Consider the following 13,529-nt stretch of genomic DNA (forward strand, 5'->3'; position numbering starts at 1 on the left):
ACGTGGCCTTGCTTCTGGCCAAGCGTAGGGTGGCTTGTTGCTGGGGTCGTGGCAGGGTACCGCGCTTCCAGGATTGGTTGAATGATCTCATATACTGTCAGGACCAATATAATGTCTATTCTGAACTGATGCCCGTGAGGTGTAGACCCAAAGACTTTTGGAGCCCGCTACAGGTGTACCTCCTAACTAGAGCTGTGCAGGACTCTGATTCTGAACATGAGGACCGAGTAGGGGTTGGTTAACGCCAGCACGGTGGGCCGCGATATCATTCTACATTTGCTGGTCCTCAGATATTGGAGGGGGGGGGGGCTGAATTGCTTCCTTCTTCTGCGAGGTCAAAGGGGCTGTATTTCCTTGTATGCCTCTCAGATGGTGGGGATAGAGATCGAACCCCTGCCAGGTTTCATTTGGCGGCTGGGGGGGGCCTGTTGGAGTACATCATGCATGTAATATACCTGTGTCGTTTGACACTGGCATTTTTTTGTTTCCTCTCACATGTATGGTCCTTTTCTCTGCTTCTCCTTTGTATTATTTTGCGCTCACAGTATATGCCCATGCTGTACCATCTCATCAGTGTACCTGTGCGACCTGGATCATCGCTCTCCTACATGCTGTGTGATCTCACAAATTACTGTATATATTGATTGATATGCCACTCTGTACTCAGGACTCTTTTGAGTATTTCGTTGTACTGTACTAGCCATTTATGACTGTATGGATCATGTATGCACTTCCTTTGTCCTTGCTTATCTCCAAATAAAGGTTTAAAAAAAAAAAAAAAAAAAAAAATTGTAGAGGCTTGCCGGCCTGCTGATGGCAGAAGAAATCCAACGTGCAATAGTTGGCTTGGTAACAGGACGCCCTTTACGCATGCGTCCGTAGGCAATGAACAGTTGATCGGACCTGCGAAAAGGGGCGGTCCTTCTGATGTAAAATTTAAGGCATCGTTTGATGTCCAAAGAGTGCAATCGCTGCTCTGCCGGAGATTGAGGATCGGCAAAGAAAGTCTTTAATAAAACAGGTTCATTTAGATGGAAATCCGTAGGCACCTTCGGCAGGAAAGTTGGGTTGGTGCGAAGCACCACACAGTCCGGTTTGAATTGGAGAAAAGGAGGTTTAACAGTGAAAGCATGAAGATCACTCATGCAACGAGATGAAGTCAGAGCAAGGAGAAGGGCTACCTTCCAGCTCAGAAACTTTAAGTCCGCCCCATGGATAGGCTCGAATGGCGCCTTCATCAGTTGGGCTAAGACGACATTGAGGTGCCAAGTGGGTGCGAGGAGGAGGATGCCGAAGAGGTGGGAACCTCCGGAACAGTCCTTTGAAAAACTGACGAATAACTCTGGAAGAACAGAGAGAGGAGGAGCCATCCTGCCGGAAACTAGAGATTGCCGCCAAGAATACTCTCAAAGTAGCATGGGAAAGCCCGGATTGAGCCAGGTCCAAAAAGAACGGAAGTAGCTGCTCCGGAGTCAAATGGATAGGATGGATAGAATGGATAGGATGGATATTCGTAGCCACGCACCAATGGCAGAACCTCTTCCATTTGAGCTTGTAAGTCTTAATGGTAGACGGAGCTCTGGCCTGAGTGAGAATGTCTCTGCATTCCGGCGGGATATTTAAATGCGCAAATTCAAGGTGGTCAGGTGCCAGGCCGACAATTCGTTCGGATGGCAAATTTGACCCTTGTCCATCGCGAAGAGGTCCGGTCGAGGATGAGCTTGCACTGGGACAGAAGGAGCAACTCCGAGAACCACGCCTGTCGGGGCCATTGGGGGGCGACCAGGAGAATGTGGCAGGGCTTCCTCTGCATCTTCCACAGCACACGAGGCACCAACGGAAGGAAAAGCGTAGGCAAATAGATCGCACCAATTCATCAAAAGGGCATTCCCGCATGACCCGCGGTGGGGATGCCAACTTGCATAAGATGGGCATTTCCGGTTCACCGGTGTTGCAAAGAGATCCAGAGACGGACGACCCCATCGCTGAAAAACGAGGTTGAGAGTTGGTTGATGCAACTCCCACTCGTGGGTCTATGACGTGGACCTGCTGAGGGAATCCGCTAGGATGTTGGAGACACCCGGCAGATGCACCGCCGCCAGGGTAACTTGATGACGGATTGCCCAATCCCAGATCGACTGAGCCAGCAGAGACAAGAGTGGAGACCTGGTTCCTCCCTGCTTGTTGACATAGTGCATACTGGTGGTAGTGTCCGTCTGAATGAGCACCAATTCCCCTTGAATCACAGGAAGGAACGACTTGAGCGCCAGAAAAATTGCCATCAACTCCAGCCTGTTGATGTGCCAGGAACATTGAAGCAGAGACCATTTGCCTTTGATGGAGGCCTTGAAGGTGAGCACCCCAACCTTTTAATGAGGCATCTGTTGTGAGCTTGAGTTCTGGCGTGGTGGAGAGGAAAGAAGTTCCTGTCGCAAGGTTGGACGGTTGCGCCCACCATTGGAGAGCTGATCTCATGCGAGCGGTGACACTCACTAGGTCGTTGAAAGAACCGGAGACCTGACACCACTGGACGTCCAATTCCTCCTGAATGGGGCGAGTCCGTAGACTGCAATTTGGGATCAGTGCAATACAAGACGATGCCATCCCCAGAAATGACTAAGATCCGGACAGAAACGGATAGTCTTGCCCGAATCAGAGACACCAAGCGGAGGATCTTTTGTTGATGCTCTTGGGACACGAATGCTTTTGAAAGCATGGTGTCCAATGTTGCTCCCAGAAAATTCCTGCTCGGAGCCGGTTCGACCTGAGACTTGTCGGCATAGATGGCTAGGCCGAGAGATCGAAACACGTCCTGACAGACGAGTGTATTGAAGCAGCTGTTTGTTAGACTGATTTGAGGAGGCAGACGTCCAGATATGGAAAGATTTGGACACCTCGTAGACGCAGGTAAGCCACTACTGGAGCCAATAGTTTCGTGAAGACACGAGGGGCGGACCGGAGGCCGAAGGGCAACACCTTGAACTGGAAGTCTCTCCGTCCCACCCGGAAGCGCAAGTACTTCCGATGTTTTTGAATAATTGAAACATGGAAGTAAGCATCCTGAAGGTCGATGGTGGTCATGAAGTCGCCCATGGAGAGAAGACGCAGGATCTCTACTAGTGTAAGCATGCGGAAGGATTGGCTCTTGAGGTACCTGTTGAGCGCTCGCAAATCCAGAATCGGGTCGCCAATCTCCAGTCTTGAGTATTAGGAAGAAACGGGAATAGAAACCCTTTCCTCTCTGAGACTTGGGAACCACTTCGACAGCACCTTTCCGAATTAGAAGACAAACTTGATGGAAATACTCTTTGGAGGTGGGGAGGAGGCGGGCCAGACGGTGGAGTGAGAGGAGGAATCTTGATGAACTCTAGAGCATGGCCCTTTGCCACAATGTCCAGAACCCAGCAGTCCGAGGTGATGGAGGACCACTGAGAAAAGAACAGAGATTAGACCTCCAACACTGGGGGCGATACACAAGTCATTGACGTTTGGGAGTGGATCCTCTATACGAGGATTTTCCCCTGTAGGATTTGGACGACTGCTGTTGGGAGGACTGCGGTTGGTTGGAAGAGTAACATTGGTTACCTTGATGGTAGGAGCGATAATTATTGTTTCCTCCACGAAAAGTTGAGGAGGTGCCGCGTCCACCCCGAAATGGCTGCTTCTGAAACTGTAAAGTCCCCAATGAGCGAGCAGTATCAGTGTCCTTTTTAATGGATTGCAAAGCCTCATCTATGTGCGCTCAAAAAAGCGACTCACCGTCGTACGGCATATCCAGGTTCTTGGATTGGACTTCTTGGCGGAAAGAGGTGGACCGTAACCAACCCTGCCTCCGCAAGACCGCTGCCCCAGCAAGCTGACGAAAGCCAGTGCACGCAATGTCAACTGCGCAATCAATGATTTCCTCCGATGTCCTCTCTCCGTCCTGCAGAATCTTTAAAGCTTAAGCCTTGGAAGCAGCAGGGATGAGGTTCACCAGGGCAGACTAGTCCGACCACATCTGGCGGTCGTAGGGGCCTAAGATGGCTAAAGCATTAGCCGCCCTCACCGTAGTGGATGCCATAGTGGAGAACTTCCGTCGAATAGCGTCCAGGCGACGACCCTCCCTATCTGGAGGAGCCGAAATTGGAGATGCCGGATTACGGGAACGAGGTTGTGCAGCTTGAGTGACCACTGAGTCAGGCCTTAGATGGGCGACAAGGCACGCTGGAGATCCTACGGGCGCCTTTTATTTTTTCTCAAGGCGAGGCAGTTGAGCTGGCAGTGAATTTGGTGTTTGCATGAGCTTCACCCCTTCAGTCCATATAAAGTCTATGATGGGTATAGTGTGGACTTGCTTGAATGGTTGATTTTTAAAATCATAGAGGAAACAGTCCTCCTCCCTCTGGACTCTAGGCAACTTGAAGCGCTGGGACACTCTATCCATCAGTTGATGGAAACTTGCAATGTCCACTGGAGGCGAATCCCCGGGCTCTACCGGAGGAGGGGAAGGCGTCTGGATTTGGTAGTCGTCCCACTCAGCCATGTGGGTGGCGGCGTCATAATCATCATCATCGTGGCCTTCTCCATCTTCCCGTTCTAGAATGACATCATCATCAACTGGGTACACCGTAGTGTGCATCTTCACTGACGTCTGAACCTGTGGTGAAGGCGTCAGCGGCAAAGGTGGCGGAACAGGGACAGGAGCAGCCGCAGTCGCAGGCACATGAGGCATAGGCGTAACCTGCAGAGAAGGCTGGAAGCACCGGTTGTAGTCATCCAACATATGTTGGAGATTTGAGATGAGCGACAAAGGCAGCGTTGCACAGAGTATTCTTCTGCCTGAGAATACTGGTCGTCGTCATCAACATCACCATAATCCTGGCACTTAATAATCAAATCCGAAGGATTGCGTGCCACTCTGAAGGAATCACCCACATAATTGTCAGAGTCAGAATCTGGCTCAGAGCCTGTGGCGAACATGGGCGAGTGAGGCTGCGTATCCGGAATGGATAGTTGGTCAACTGGCCGTTGACGACGATGGTGCAAGGGGTCGGCGGTGGAAGAGCCAGACCCTGTGGAAGACAAGGGCACCAAAGGCAATGAGGCAAACGATGAAGGAACCACCGTCGACAGTTGCGTCGACGGTGCAGACGACGACGCTGGCAGAGATGTCGACGAAGTTGTTGCAGCAAGATCCGCCGTTGACGACAGAACCATCGTATACGGTAAGGCAGTCGACGAAATAGTCGACGATTATGAAGCCACCGCCGACGGAGCCGTCGTCGACGGGACCGACGACGAAGATTTCTTGTGAACCTTCGTCGACGATGACTTTGCTGACGACGAAGCAGATTTCTTCTACGACGAGGCAATAGGTATCGTTGACGAGACAGTCTTGAAGCTAAGCGAAACCTTAGTCGACACGGAAGACTTCTACGTAGCCATCGACGACGATCCGGAAGCTGATGCTGTCGTCACTGTCGCCGTCGACGATCCGGAGCCGGCTGATCTAGTCGTCGAGACGATCGTCGACGCTCCCGTTGACGATGAAACATGTTTGTGAGCAGAAACATGATGGGAGGCAGCAGGAGACGCCTGAGAGCCAGGTCTCGTGGGCGTAGAGGTAGTAGGAGGTGGTGAAGACACCGCAGGAGCCATAGACCTGGAAAGTTTCTTCCTTTTTAGAAATGGTGAAGGCAAATCCTGCACACTACTACGCTTGGAGGCTGCTTTAGAAGGTCTAGACTGCAAACTTTCTGCATCTGACAGTGCTGAATCCTTATCCTTAAGACGCTGGAGCCAAATGAGGAGACAGCCTTCTCTGTCCTTAAGGGTCTTTGTAGAGAAAGTCCTGCAAAACTTGCAGTTACCAACCTCATGGCCGGGATAAAGACAATAAATGTACTTCTTGTGAGGGTCTTCAGAGTAAAGTCGCAATTTCCCACAAGAAGAGCAAGGTCTAAATAAATTCTTCTCACTTGAAGTTGTGCTGAGAAGACTGGAAAAGTTGAAGTTGAGAAAACTGAGCAGAGCTCAGGGAGACTCCCTTCACACGACGTGCGGTAGAAAATCTGAGGGTCTGAGCTCTGAGGAGAAGGTCCTGGAAGGGTGCTGGCGCCTGATTGGCTGTAGTTTGGACTAACATAATGACAGGAATATGTTACAAGTGTTTTCTCCCTCTATCATGTATTCCTATGTAGGAATTGTTTTTTAGTATTTATTATGTCTTTTCTAGTATTATTTCATGTGTTATGTATTTACATACATATGTTATTGGTATGTTATTGCTATTTTATTTACCGTGGGACTCCCACTTCGACGACGGGGAATATTCAAGCATGTGAATCTATGAAAAACACCCTAATACTGGAGAAACGCTTTTATGTTGAGAAAACGGTAATAAAACGTACTACAAAAACACTAACATGAAGTGGGTGTCATCAACACACTGACAGAGGGCACACTCCAAAAAATTATTCACCCGGATACTCATGCATGCAGTCCTCTCAACCCTCCCAAAGCAGGTGCAAAACATGCAGAACAAAAGAGGTTACTCACAATGCATCACAAAGGGGATCCTGAGCACTCAGCGACTCCAGTAGCCCTAGAAGCAAAGAGGACAAAAGACGGTAAGAAAGCAGGAGGCAGCGTCTAAAAACTTGGGTATCAAGGGCACGTCTGAGGCCACACAGAGAACCAAGTATATACTGGTGTCAAATCACTAGGTAGTAGGAGAGTTCACAGACAAGAAGTATTTAAAGTGAACAAACTGCGTATATCAAGAGGCCTTTCTAGCACAGAAGTAAATTCAGGTGGTAGTTAACTGTGAGGGCACAGAGGACATATTTGAAAGTATAGAGGGAACACAGATGCAGATATGTGGGGGGTTAGGGGCACAGAACAAAAATTTGGAATGTTACGTATAGAGGGAACATCCCCAGAGTAATAGGTATAGCTTGAGAACACATTGCTGGGATGACCAGATAGTACGCCTCCAGAATGCACATAGGGCACATTTTGGGAATTTTTCACAGGGATGGGTGTTCTCTGGGATGCTTCAGTATGCAAACTAGGAAACATGCTCAAATTGAGAAGGAGCAGAGACCCAGTTACAGCCAATCGAAGCGCTAGACAGTAGCACAGGGTTAGTTCTCACCAGCTGGTGCTACTGGAGAATCCACAACTCGCAGGAAACCGGCCTCATCAGTGCTGAGATTGGAGAGATCCAGGCATCTCTTTGGCGTGTCCCTGTGGAAATAGCAAACCTGGGTCACTCACTGTCCCAGTGAACAGAACAAACCATGGTCATCTGCCTTACTAAACTGCTTACAGACCTCATAGGCTGGTCTCATTGCAGAGCTAACAAAGCCGAAACACACCTATGTGGACTGGGTATGTATACACACTCAACACTTTGTGGCCTTCCGGCCTGAACACACTGAGCACACTTAACATACTCTACATATTCAACAGACCAGGAAAGCAATCAACTAACTCACCCTGCACATCAAAGCTGTAACACGTCATCACAGGGAAAAAAGTATAGATATCTCAGACCTTGCAAAAAAAAGCCCCATTCCCTTTACTACTCTTCCTGCTGGAAATTCTGCCTATTGCACGCCCCATGAAAGATTTCCCCTTCTCTTACACACAATGTACATCATACCGTATTCCCTCTTGCCCATTTCGTAGCAGTGCCCAAGTCCATAGCCCCTGAAAGACATCTGCACCTCCCTTCCTTAGAACCTGCAATTTGTTTTCTCCCCCTTTCACATGCGGTGGAGTCTGCATGGTTGACACTGGAATATCTTTCCAACAGTGTACATGTATATGGATAAACACAAAGCATGGACAGAAGAGCCTATGTGTACAGATTTCTTGTCAGGAATTGGGAGCAGAGGGGGTGTTTGGCAGCTGACGCCTGCCCCGCTACTAGACGTGTTTGTTCCTTAACTAATTAACCTTATAAATGGTGTCATTACATGAAGGCAATCATTTTCCTCAAGCCACTGAAAGTGAGCACTTGCAGAGCTGAACTACTGCACCTCACCAACAGCGATTCAATCTGGCACTAAAGTAACCGGTGTCTGGGTCTCCCTTTCCAAAGCTAGAGACCTAATGAAGAGCCATGTGTACAACCTGGTCATTTCATACACTAACATAAAACTGATTATTCTTGCCAAGGTAAGTACATACAAGCCCATATCTAATACTTCAAGAATTGAGGAAACTCCAGGTTGACAGTCCCCACGCAACTCAGACACAGCACAAGTAGCACGTCCCCAGGTCTCTGAATGCAACAGTCGGTAATACGTTATTTACCAAGCGATAGAAGGCATTACTGATAAACGATTAGGCAAGGACGTATAGAGAGGATTGTCTTTTACCATTTACTATCAATTGAACAAGACAATGACCCAGCACAGTGTGCCTATTGATAGGTTATGTTTCGAAACTCATCTCACAAAAAAGTGTAGCAAAGGATAAAAATAAGTGAGCCGTAAAGGTCTTTGCTGAATGGTCGCGCAAGACAATCAAATTTGAGAATTTTGCCAGACAGGCTTATTTATCAGTTGATTATGACAGAGAATCAAGAGTAATCAAGCAATTGGTCAGCAAAGAAGAAAATTGACTGGACACAGCAAGGTGACATTTTGTTCACAAGAGCGTTGGGCAAATTGTCGAGCATGAGGTAGCATTTGTTGTTTTAGCTTCAATGCAAAAATAGGTGCAGATCAGTTAAGGGCCGGGGGCTGTGCGTTCTCTTTAGAAGCCCATGAGCCATCCATGAAGACTATGGACTTTGGCTTTTTAGGCTGATCAGTGTTTTTTTCTATAGTGGACTCTGGGATGAAAAGACAGCCTTTTTTAGAGCAAACATGACAATCACATTTTTAACAAAGTCACCTGACATTATTATTATGCCATTAGTGAACTGTGGAATATTTAAGAAGTTCTTGTTCCAATATTATAGCACTAAACAATGTTTAGTAGCCACACAGTTCCAGGTCAGGAGCCAGAAAGAGGGTTCTGTATACAAAACAAAAACTTCAAACTAGCTTTTTACTTGCAAATCACTGTAGTCAGGTGCACTGGACTACAAGTGCAATGAGAGCAAAACAGATTTAAAACACTCAGATACATTAGGTTGTCACACAAAAGATGTGCCCTTGAGGACATAGAAGATTACCCTAGGTGAATGACTGTGCCTATCATAAATATTGTCCAGTAATCACTAACTGGTGAGGACTTTAAAAAAAGGCATTCCAAACTGTAAGTTGGAAGCCACCGTAGGGCCCAGAGGGAGCACCAGAGCCTCAGGGCAGAATTTACATTTAACTCCTAGATGGGCTCAACAGAAATGCTACTTACTCAACATGCACAGTTGGTTCTCAGAATACTAAAAATGTCAGTTTACTCATCCTCAGATTACTAATCTCACATTAACTCTCCAGCAGGCTACTCTCAGGGCACACATTCCATAGCCCATTCCATGCTTCCTTTTAAGAAGCCCCCGCCCCTAAATCCCCTCCATGTTCTCCAGCAATAGGATATTCATACAGAGCAAATTCCTGATACTTACCCTTCACCGGTGCTGAGGTTGCTGAAGCCGAAGGCCAGCCTAGTGACCGGCGTTAGTGGGGGCTCAGGGGAGAAGGCCACAGACTTGTCTCGATCCTGCAGCAGTTTCAGGATCATCCGACAGTTGTTGCGAAAGTTAACAGTGGGGGCCACTTGGTCTGAAGGGGAGAGGTTTGCCGCCATGGCCCTGGAAAGTCAAGAAAATGCATGAAATATAGCCCCCAACAACACACAAAATCTGTCAAATATACTCACCATGCATGAAACATGTGACAACTACTGCACCCAATGAACAAGGCTCGCAACTACACAAGAGAGCTTCCAAATAGCCAAAGGCATGCACAAAACTGGTAAAATACACACAATACTCAAGACCTGCTGCGAAAACACATAAGTTTAATGCCACTGAAGTATCATTATTCCTAGCACCAAGATTAGTAAGATATCATGCCACTGTAGTATCATTATTCCTAGCAGCCAAGATTAGTAAAATATCTCAATCTTTGATGTACAATTATTACCACACACAAGAACCGCAAAATGTTACCAACACTACACATGAAACATGTGAAATAAATTCAGGCACCATGCACATACATGTGAGATATTTGTACTACATTAGGAACCTGCAAAATGTCACCACCACCACACACCAATAAAAGATTAAAAATAACACTGAAGGGTTGTGAGATATCAAGCACAGGGATGATATATTACCATGGCACACAGGAGAGTTCAAGTTATTAATCATAATGACTCTTGCACTGGCAGTTCATGCTCCCACCTTCCTACAACTCACTGGCCACCATGACTGCAGTCCGAAGGGTTGAAACATCTTTACACAGCAACAATAAAAGAATATCTGAATGAGCAGGTTTTGGAAAGTAGGAGCTTTTTTATGGTTGCCCCCAAATTTTGTCTGGTGCTATGCTGTTTCTGACTAGCCTGGCTGGGAGTTTGCTTATCAAGACCCCAGTCTCTGTGCTTTCTCCCCTAAATTGGTTATGGTAAGTACTTTGGTGCATCCTAGATTGGATACTGGTGTACCCTTATAAGTCCCTAGATTATGTAACTGAGGTACCCAGGGCATAGGTACACCTGGGGTCCCCCATAGGCCGAAGCATGTATTATGCCACCCATGGTAGACCGCTCAAACTAACTCCAGGCCGGCCATTGCAGCCTGTATAAACTGTAGCTAGCACCACTTACAACAGATATAGGTTTCCTTATATCAAAGGTCATCGCACTTAAAACCTATAAGTCACCCCAAAAGCAGGCCTTTCAATACTGAAGGCAGGGCGCGCGCTTTCAAGTGTGAGGGTGGCCCTGCATAGGCAAGACACCCCTACATCCTTGGGAGCCCATTCTCCTGTGTTGCAAGTGCATTCGCCTTTATGATACATAGAGTGGCCATGTGTCATTACACGATGACCATCTCTAAAGTGGCTGTAACAAACCCGGTCATGTTTGGTATCAAACATGTTGGAATCCTGTTTGGAGAACAGAGATCAAGGAACTTTAAGTACTGAAGCGAGTAACTTGTACACACTCCTATGACAGACCTACATCCATATTTTAAAGCAGGCTAAATATAGCAGAGATGCACCTATATCAAAACCAAACCTTATCGGACCATCAGAAGAGCTTGTAAATTACGTATTAGACCGAGAAAGAATGCCAAGAACATAACGTGTGCAAACATCATAATTAACAGCACACAATTGTACTTTACAGATTACTGCAAAAGACAAAGCTGCTTTCCCGCTCAAAGTATGTGCATGGCCTTACAAAGAGGAATTCCATCCAGCCTTCATGGGGCATTCTGGGAGACAGAAAATCACACCCAGAGTGATACGGAAATCATACAGAAAGCCTGCTAGCCAAAAAAGACCAGTCATAAGTAAATAAGAGACCATTAGAGTTAGGAATATGCACGCTCTAAAGACATGTTAAAGACCTACCCAGGTTCAAATGAAACATCTCAACACTTAGCTTCTCCTTTGACAAACTTTTCAGTGCATCCTCCCCACTCCCCCATCTTCAACCTCAGCAAACTAACCTGAGCTTAGGATTCATCCCTGGGCCTTGTCTCTGTGAAGTAGCCCCTGCCAGAAGGAAGACTTCCAAGTCATCCCCTAATCTCTCTAGAATTTCATAATCACAATCTCAACTCCAGAGATGGGTTTCGTTATGAGAGGTGTGGTAAAGCGAATGGTTTTCTGCATCCCACACTCACTACCTCAAACCCATCAGCTACGTGAATTTACATTCACATTCTTCAGTGGAATATTTGTTGGTATAACGCACTGTCTAGTTAGCATAAACACTGCCAGAAAGAAATCACCGTCCCCCATCAATCAACCTTGATATAATTCGCAACCCCCCACCTCCCCCCAACATCAAATTAAGCCACGTTTTAGCACCCAGTTTTATGTTGGGTCTAAACACATACCTAATTCATTCAAAGAGGTTCTGCCAGCTGTGACCAATTCCAGTCAGAGAAACATAACTTTTGATTTAGCTGGCAATTAGTTACATTCTATTCCAATGCCTTGAGTAATAATGTAAAAATTAGCACCAACATCAAAAACCATGGCAACATAAAATGCAGTCAGATCAGTAACTTCTTTGGCAATCAAAATTAATAATATTAAGACAAATTACCAGGACAGAAACACTGTCCACAATAAATACAATACCATTAGTAAATATGTTTCAATCGAACAAGTTACTTACCTTCAGTAACGCATTATCTGTTTAGAGACAATATCTAGCTGCAGATTCCTTACCTTTGAATTCACCAGGCATTAGGCTGGATCAGGAAACTTTTGCGAGAGCAGTACCCTTGTGCGCAGTCGGGCGGCTCCAGGACGTCGCCAGCGTTGTTTAGGACGTCACGGTCAACAAACTAGACACCACCAGGCACGCGGATGTTAGTACTTTACACTTTTCCACAACAGAAGGGCAGAGCCATGAAGTGACTGACTTGACTGCGTGTCATAACTAGGGCCCTGAAAAAGGAACAAACTTAGCCCTAGCAAATGAGTCCACAGAGCGGGGAGGCATGGGTAAGTCTGTAAGGAATCAGCAGATAGATATTGTCTCTACCAGAGAATGAGTTACCGAAGTTGAGTAACTTGTTAATCTGAGAGAGACTTCTAGTTGCAGATTCCTTACCTCTGAATAGATACCCAAGCCATACCAACCTGGAGGTGGCTGCCGACAGGTTGCTTATACAAAGAAGTCCTGCAGGACCAAACGGGCAAAATGCCTGTCCCTGTGGCCCAGACTGTCCAGCCAGTAGTGCTTGACAAAGGTGTGTAAAGATGCCAACATTTCTGCCTGGCTTTTGTCCAGGCCTGGGACACCCGGATCCAACACCATGGTCGCAGCCTTCCTCCCGGTGGAATGAGCTTGTAAGACCTCAAGGAGCTGCTTCCTAGCCAGGGTGTAGGAGCTCTTAATGCAGAGAAAGAGCCAGCGAGAAATGGTCCATTTCTGCATTGCCTGGCTTTTTTTTTTTTAGCTCCCAAGTAGCCTAGAAAGAGTTAGTCATCCTGTGGAAATCGCAGATAATTGCTGTTTGCATAAGCTGAAGCCATTTTTGTTGTGGCATCCATTTTGTTAGCCATATGATTCTTCAGTCTTCACTGTTGCTTGCCTTTCTAGTCTGCTCGAGTCATCAACTGTAGTTAACTCCTTCAGTACTGAGACAGAGCACTGTGTAAGCTCAGAAAGGCCTGTAGCTGCTAGAATGCACCTGTTTTGGAATGTAACTGTTAGGCTATTTTAACTGATGTAAGCAGTTCTGTCTCCTCTCTCGCTTTGCTGACTAAGTGATATTTGTCTGACCATGTTAGTAGATAGCTATTCCTGTGTATGCCTGCACCTTCTATTTGAGTCTCCATGCTTACTCAGCAACAAAACCAGTATATAAAATCCATGGTTTCTGTATTCCATGGACT

The 13,529-nt window shown here is 46.8% G+C and overlaps 1 protein-coding gene across 2 annotated transcripts in view; it reads right to left on the bottom strand.

The window, feature by feature from the left end:
* Positions 1–13,529, bottom strand: part of CDC25C (cell division cycle 25C) — a 432,607-nt gene that overhangs the window by 319,717 nt on the left and 99,361 nt on the right. For both annotated transcript variants that reach the window (XM_086931823.1, XM_086931824.1), the window contains 3 exons: positions 9,566–9,751; positions 7,139–7,230; positions 6,541–6,586 (listed from right to left, as the gene is read on the bottom strand). In XM_086931823.1, the coding sequence (XP_086787949.1) occupies positions 6,541–6,586; positions 7,139–7,230; positions 9,566–9,747 (320 nt within the window). In that variant the 5' untranslated portion in view covers positions 9,748–9,751. The remainder of the gene's footprint in view (positions 1–6,540; positions 6,587–7,138; positions 7,231–9,565; positions 9,752–13,529) is intronic.

The sequence above is a fragment of the Lissotriton vulgaris genome, chromosome 7, assembly GCF_964263255.1.
Source record: "Lissotriton vulgaris chromosome 7, aLisVul1.2, whole genome shotgun sequence".
Taxonomy (NCBI): Eukaryota; Metazoa; Chordata; class Amphibia; order Caudata; family Salamandridae; genus Lissotriton; species Lissotriton vulgaris.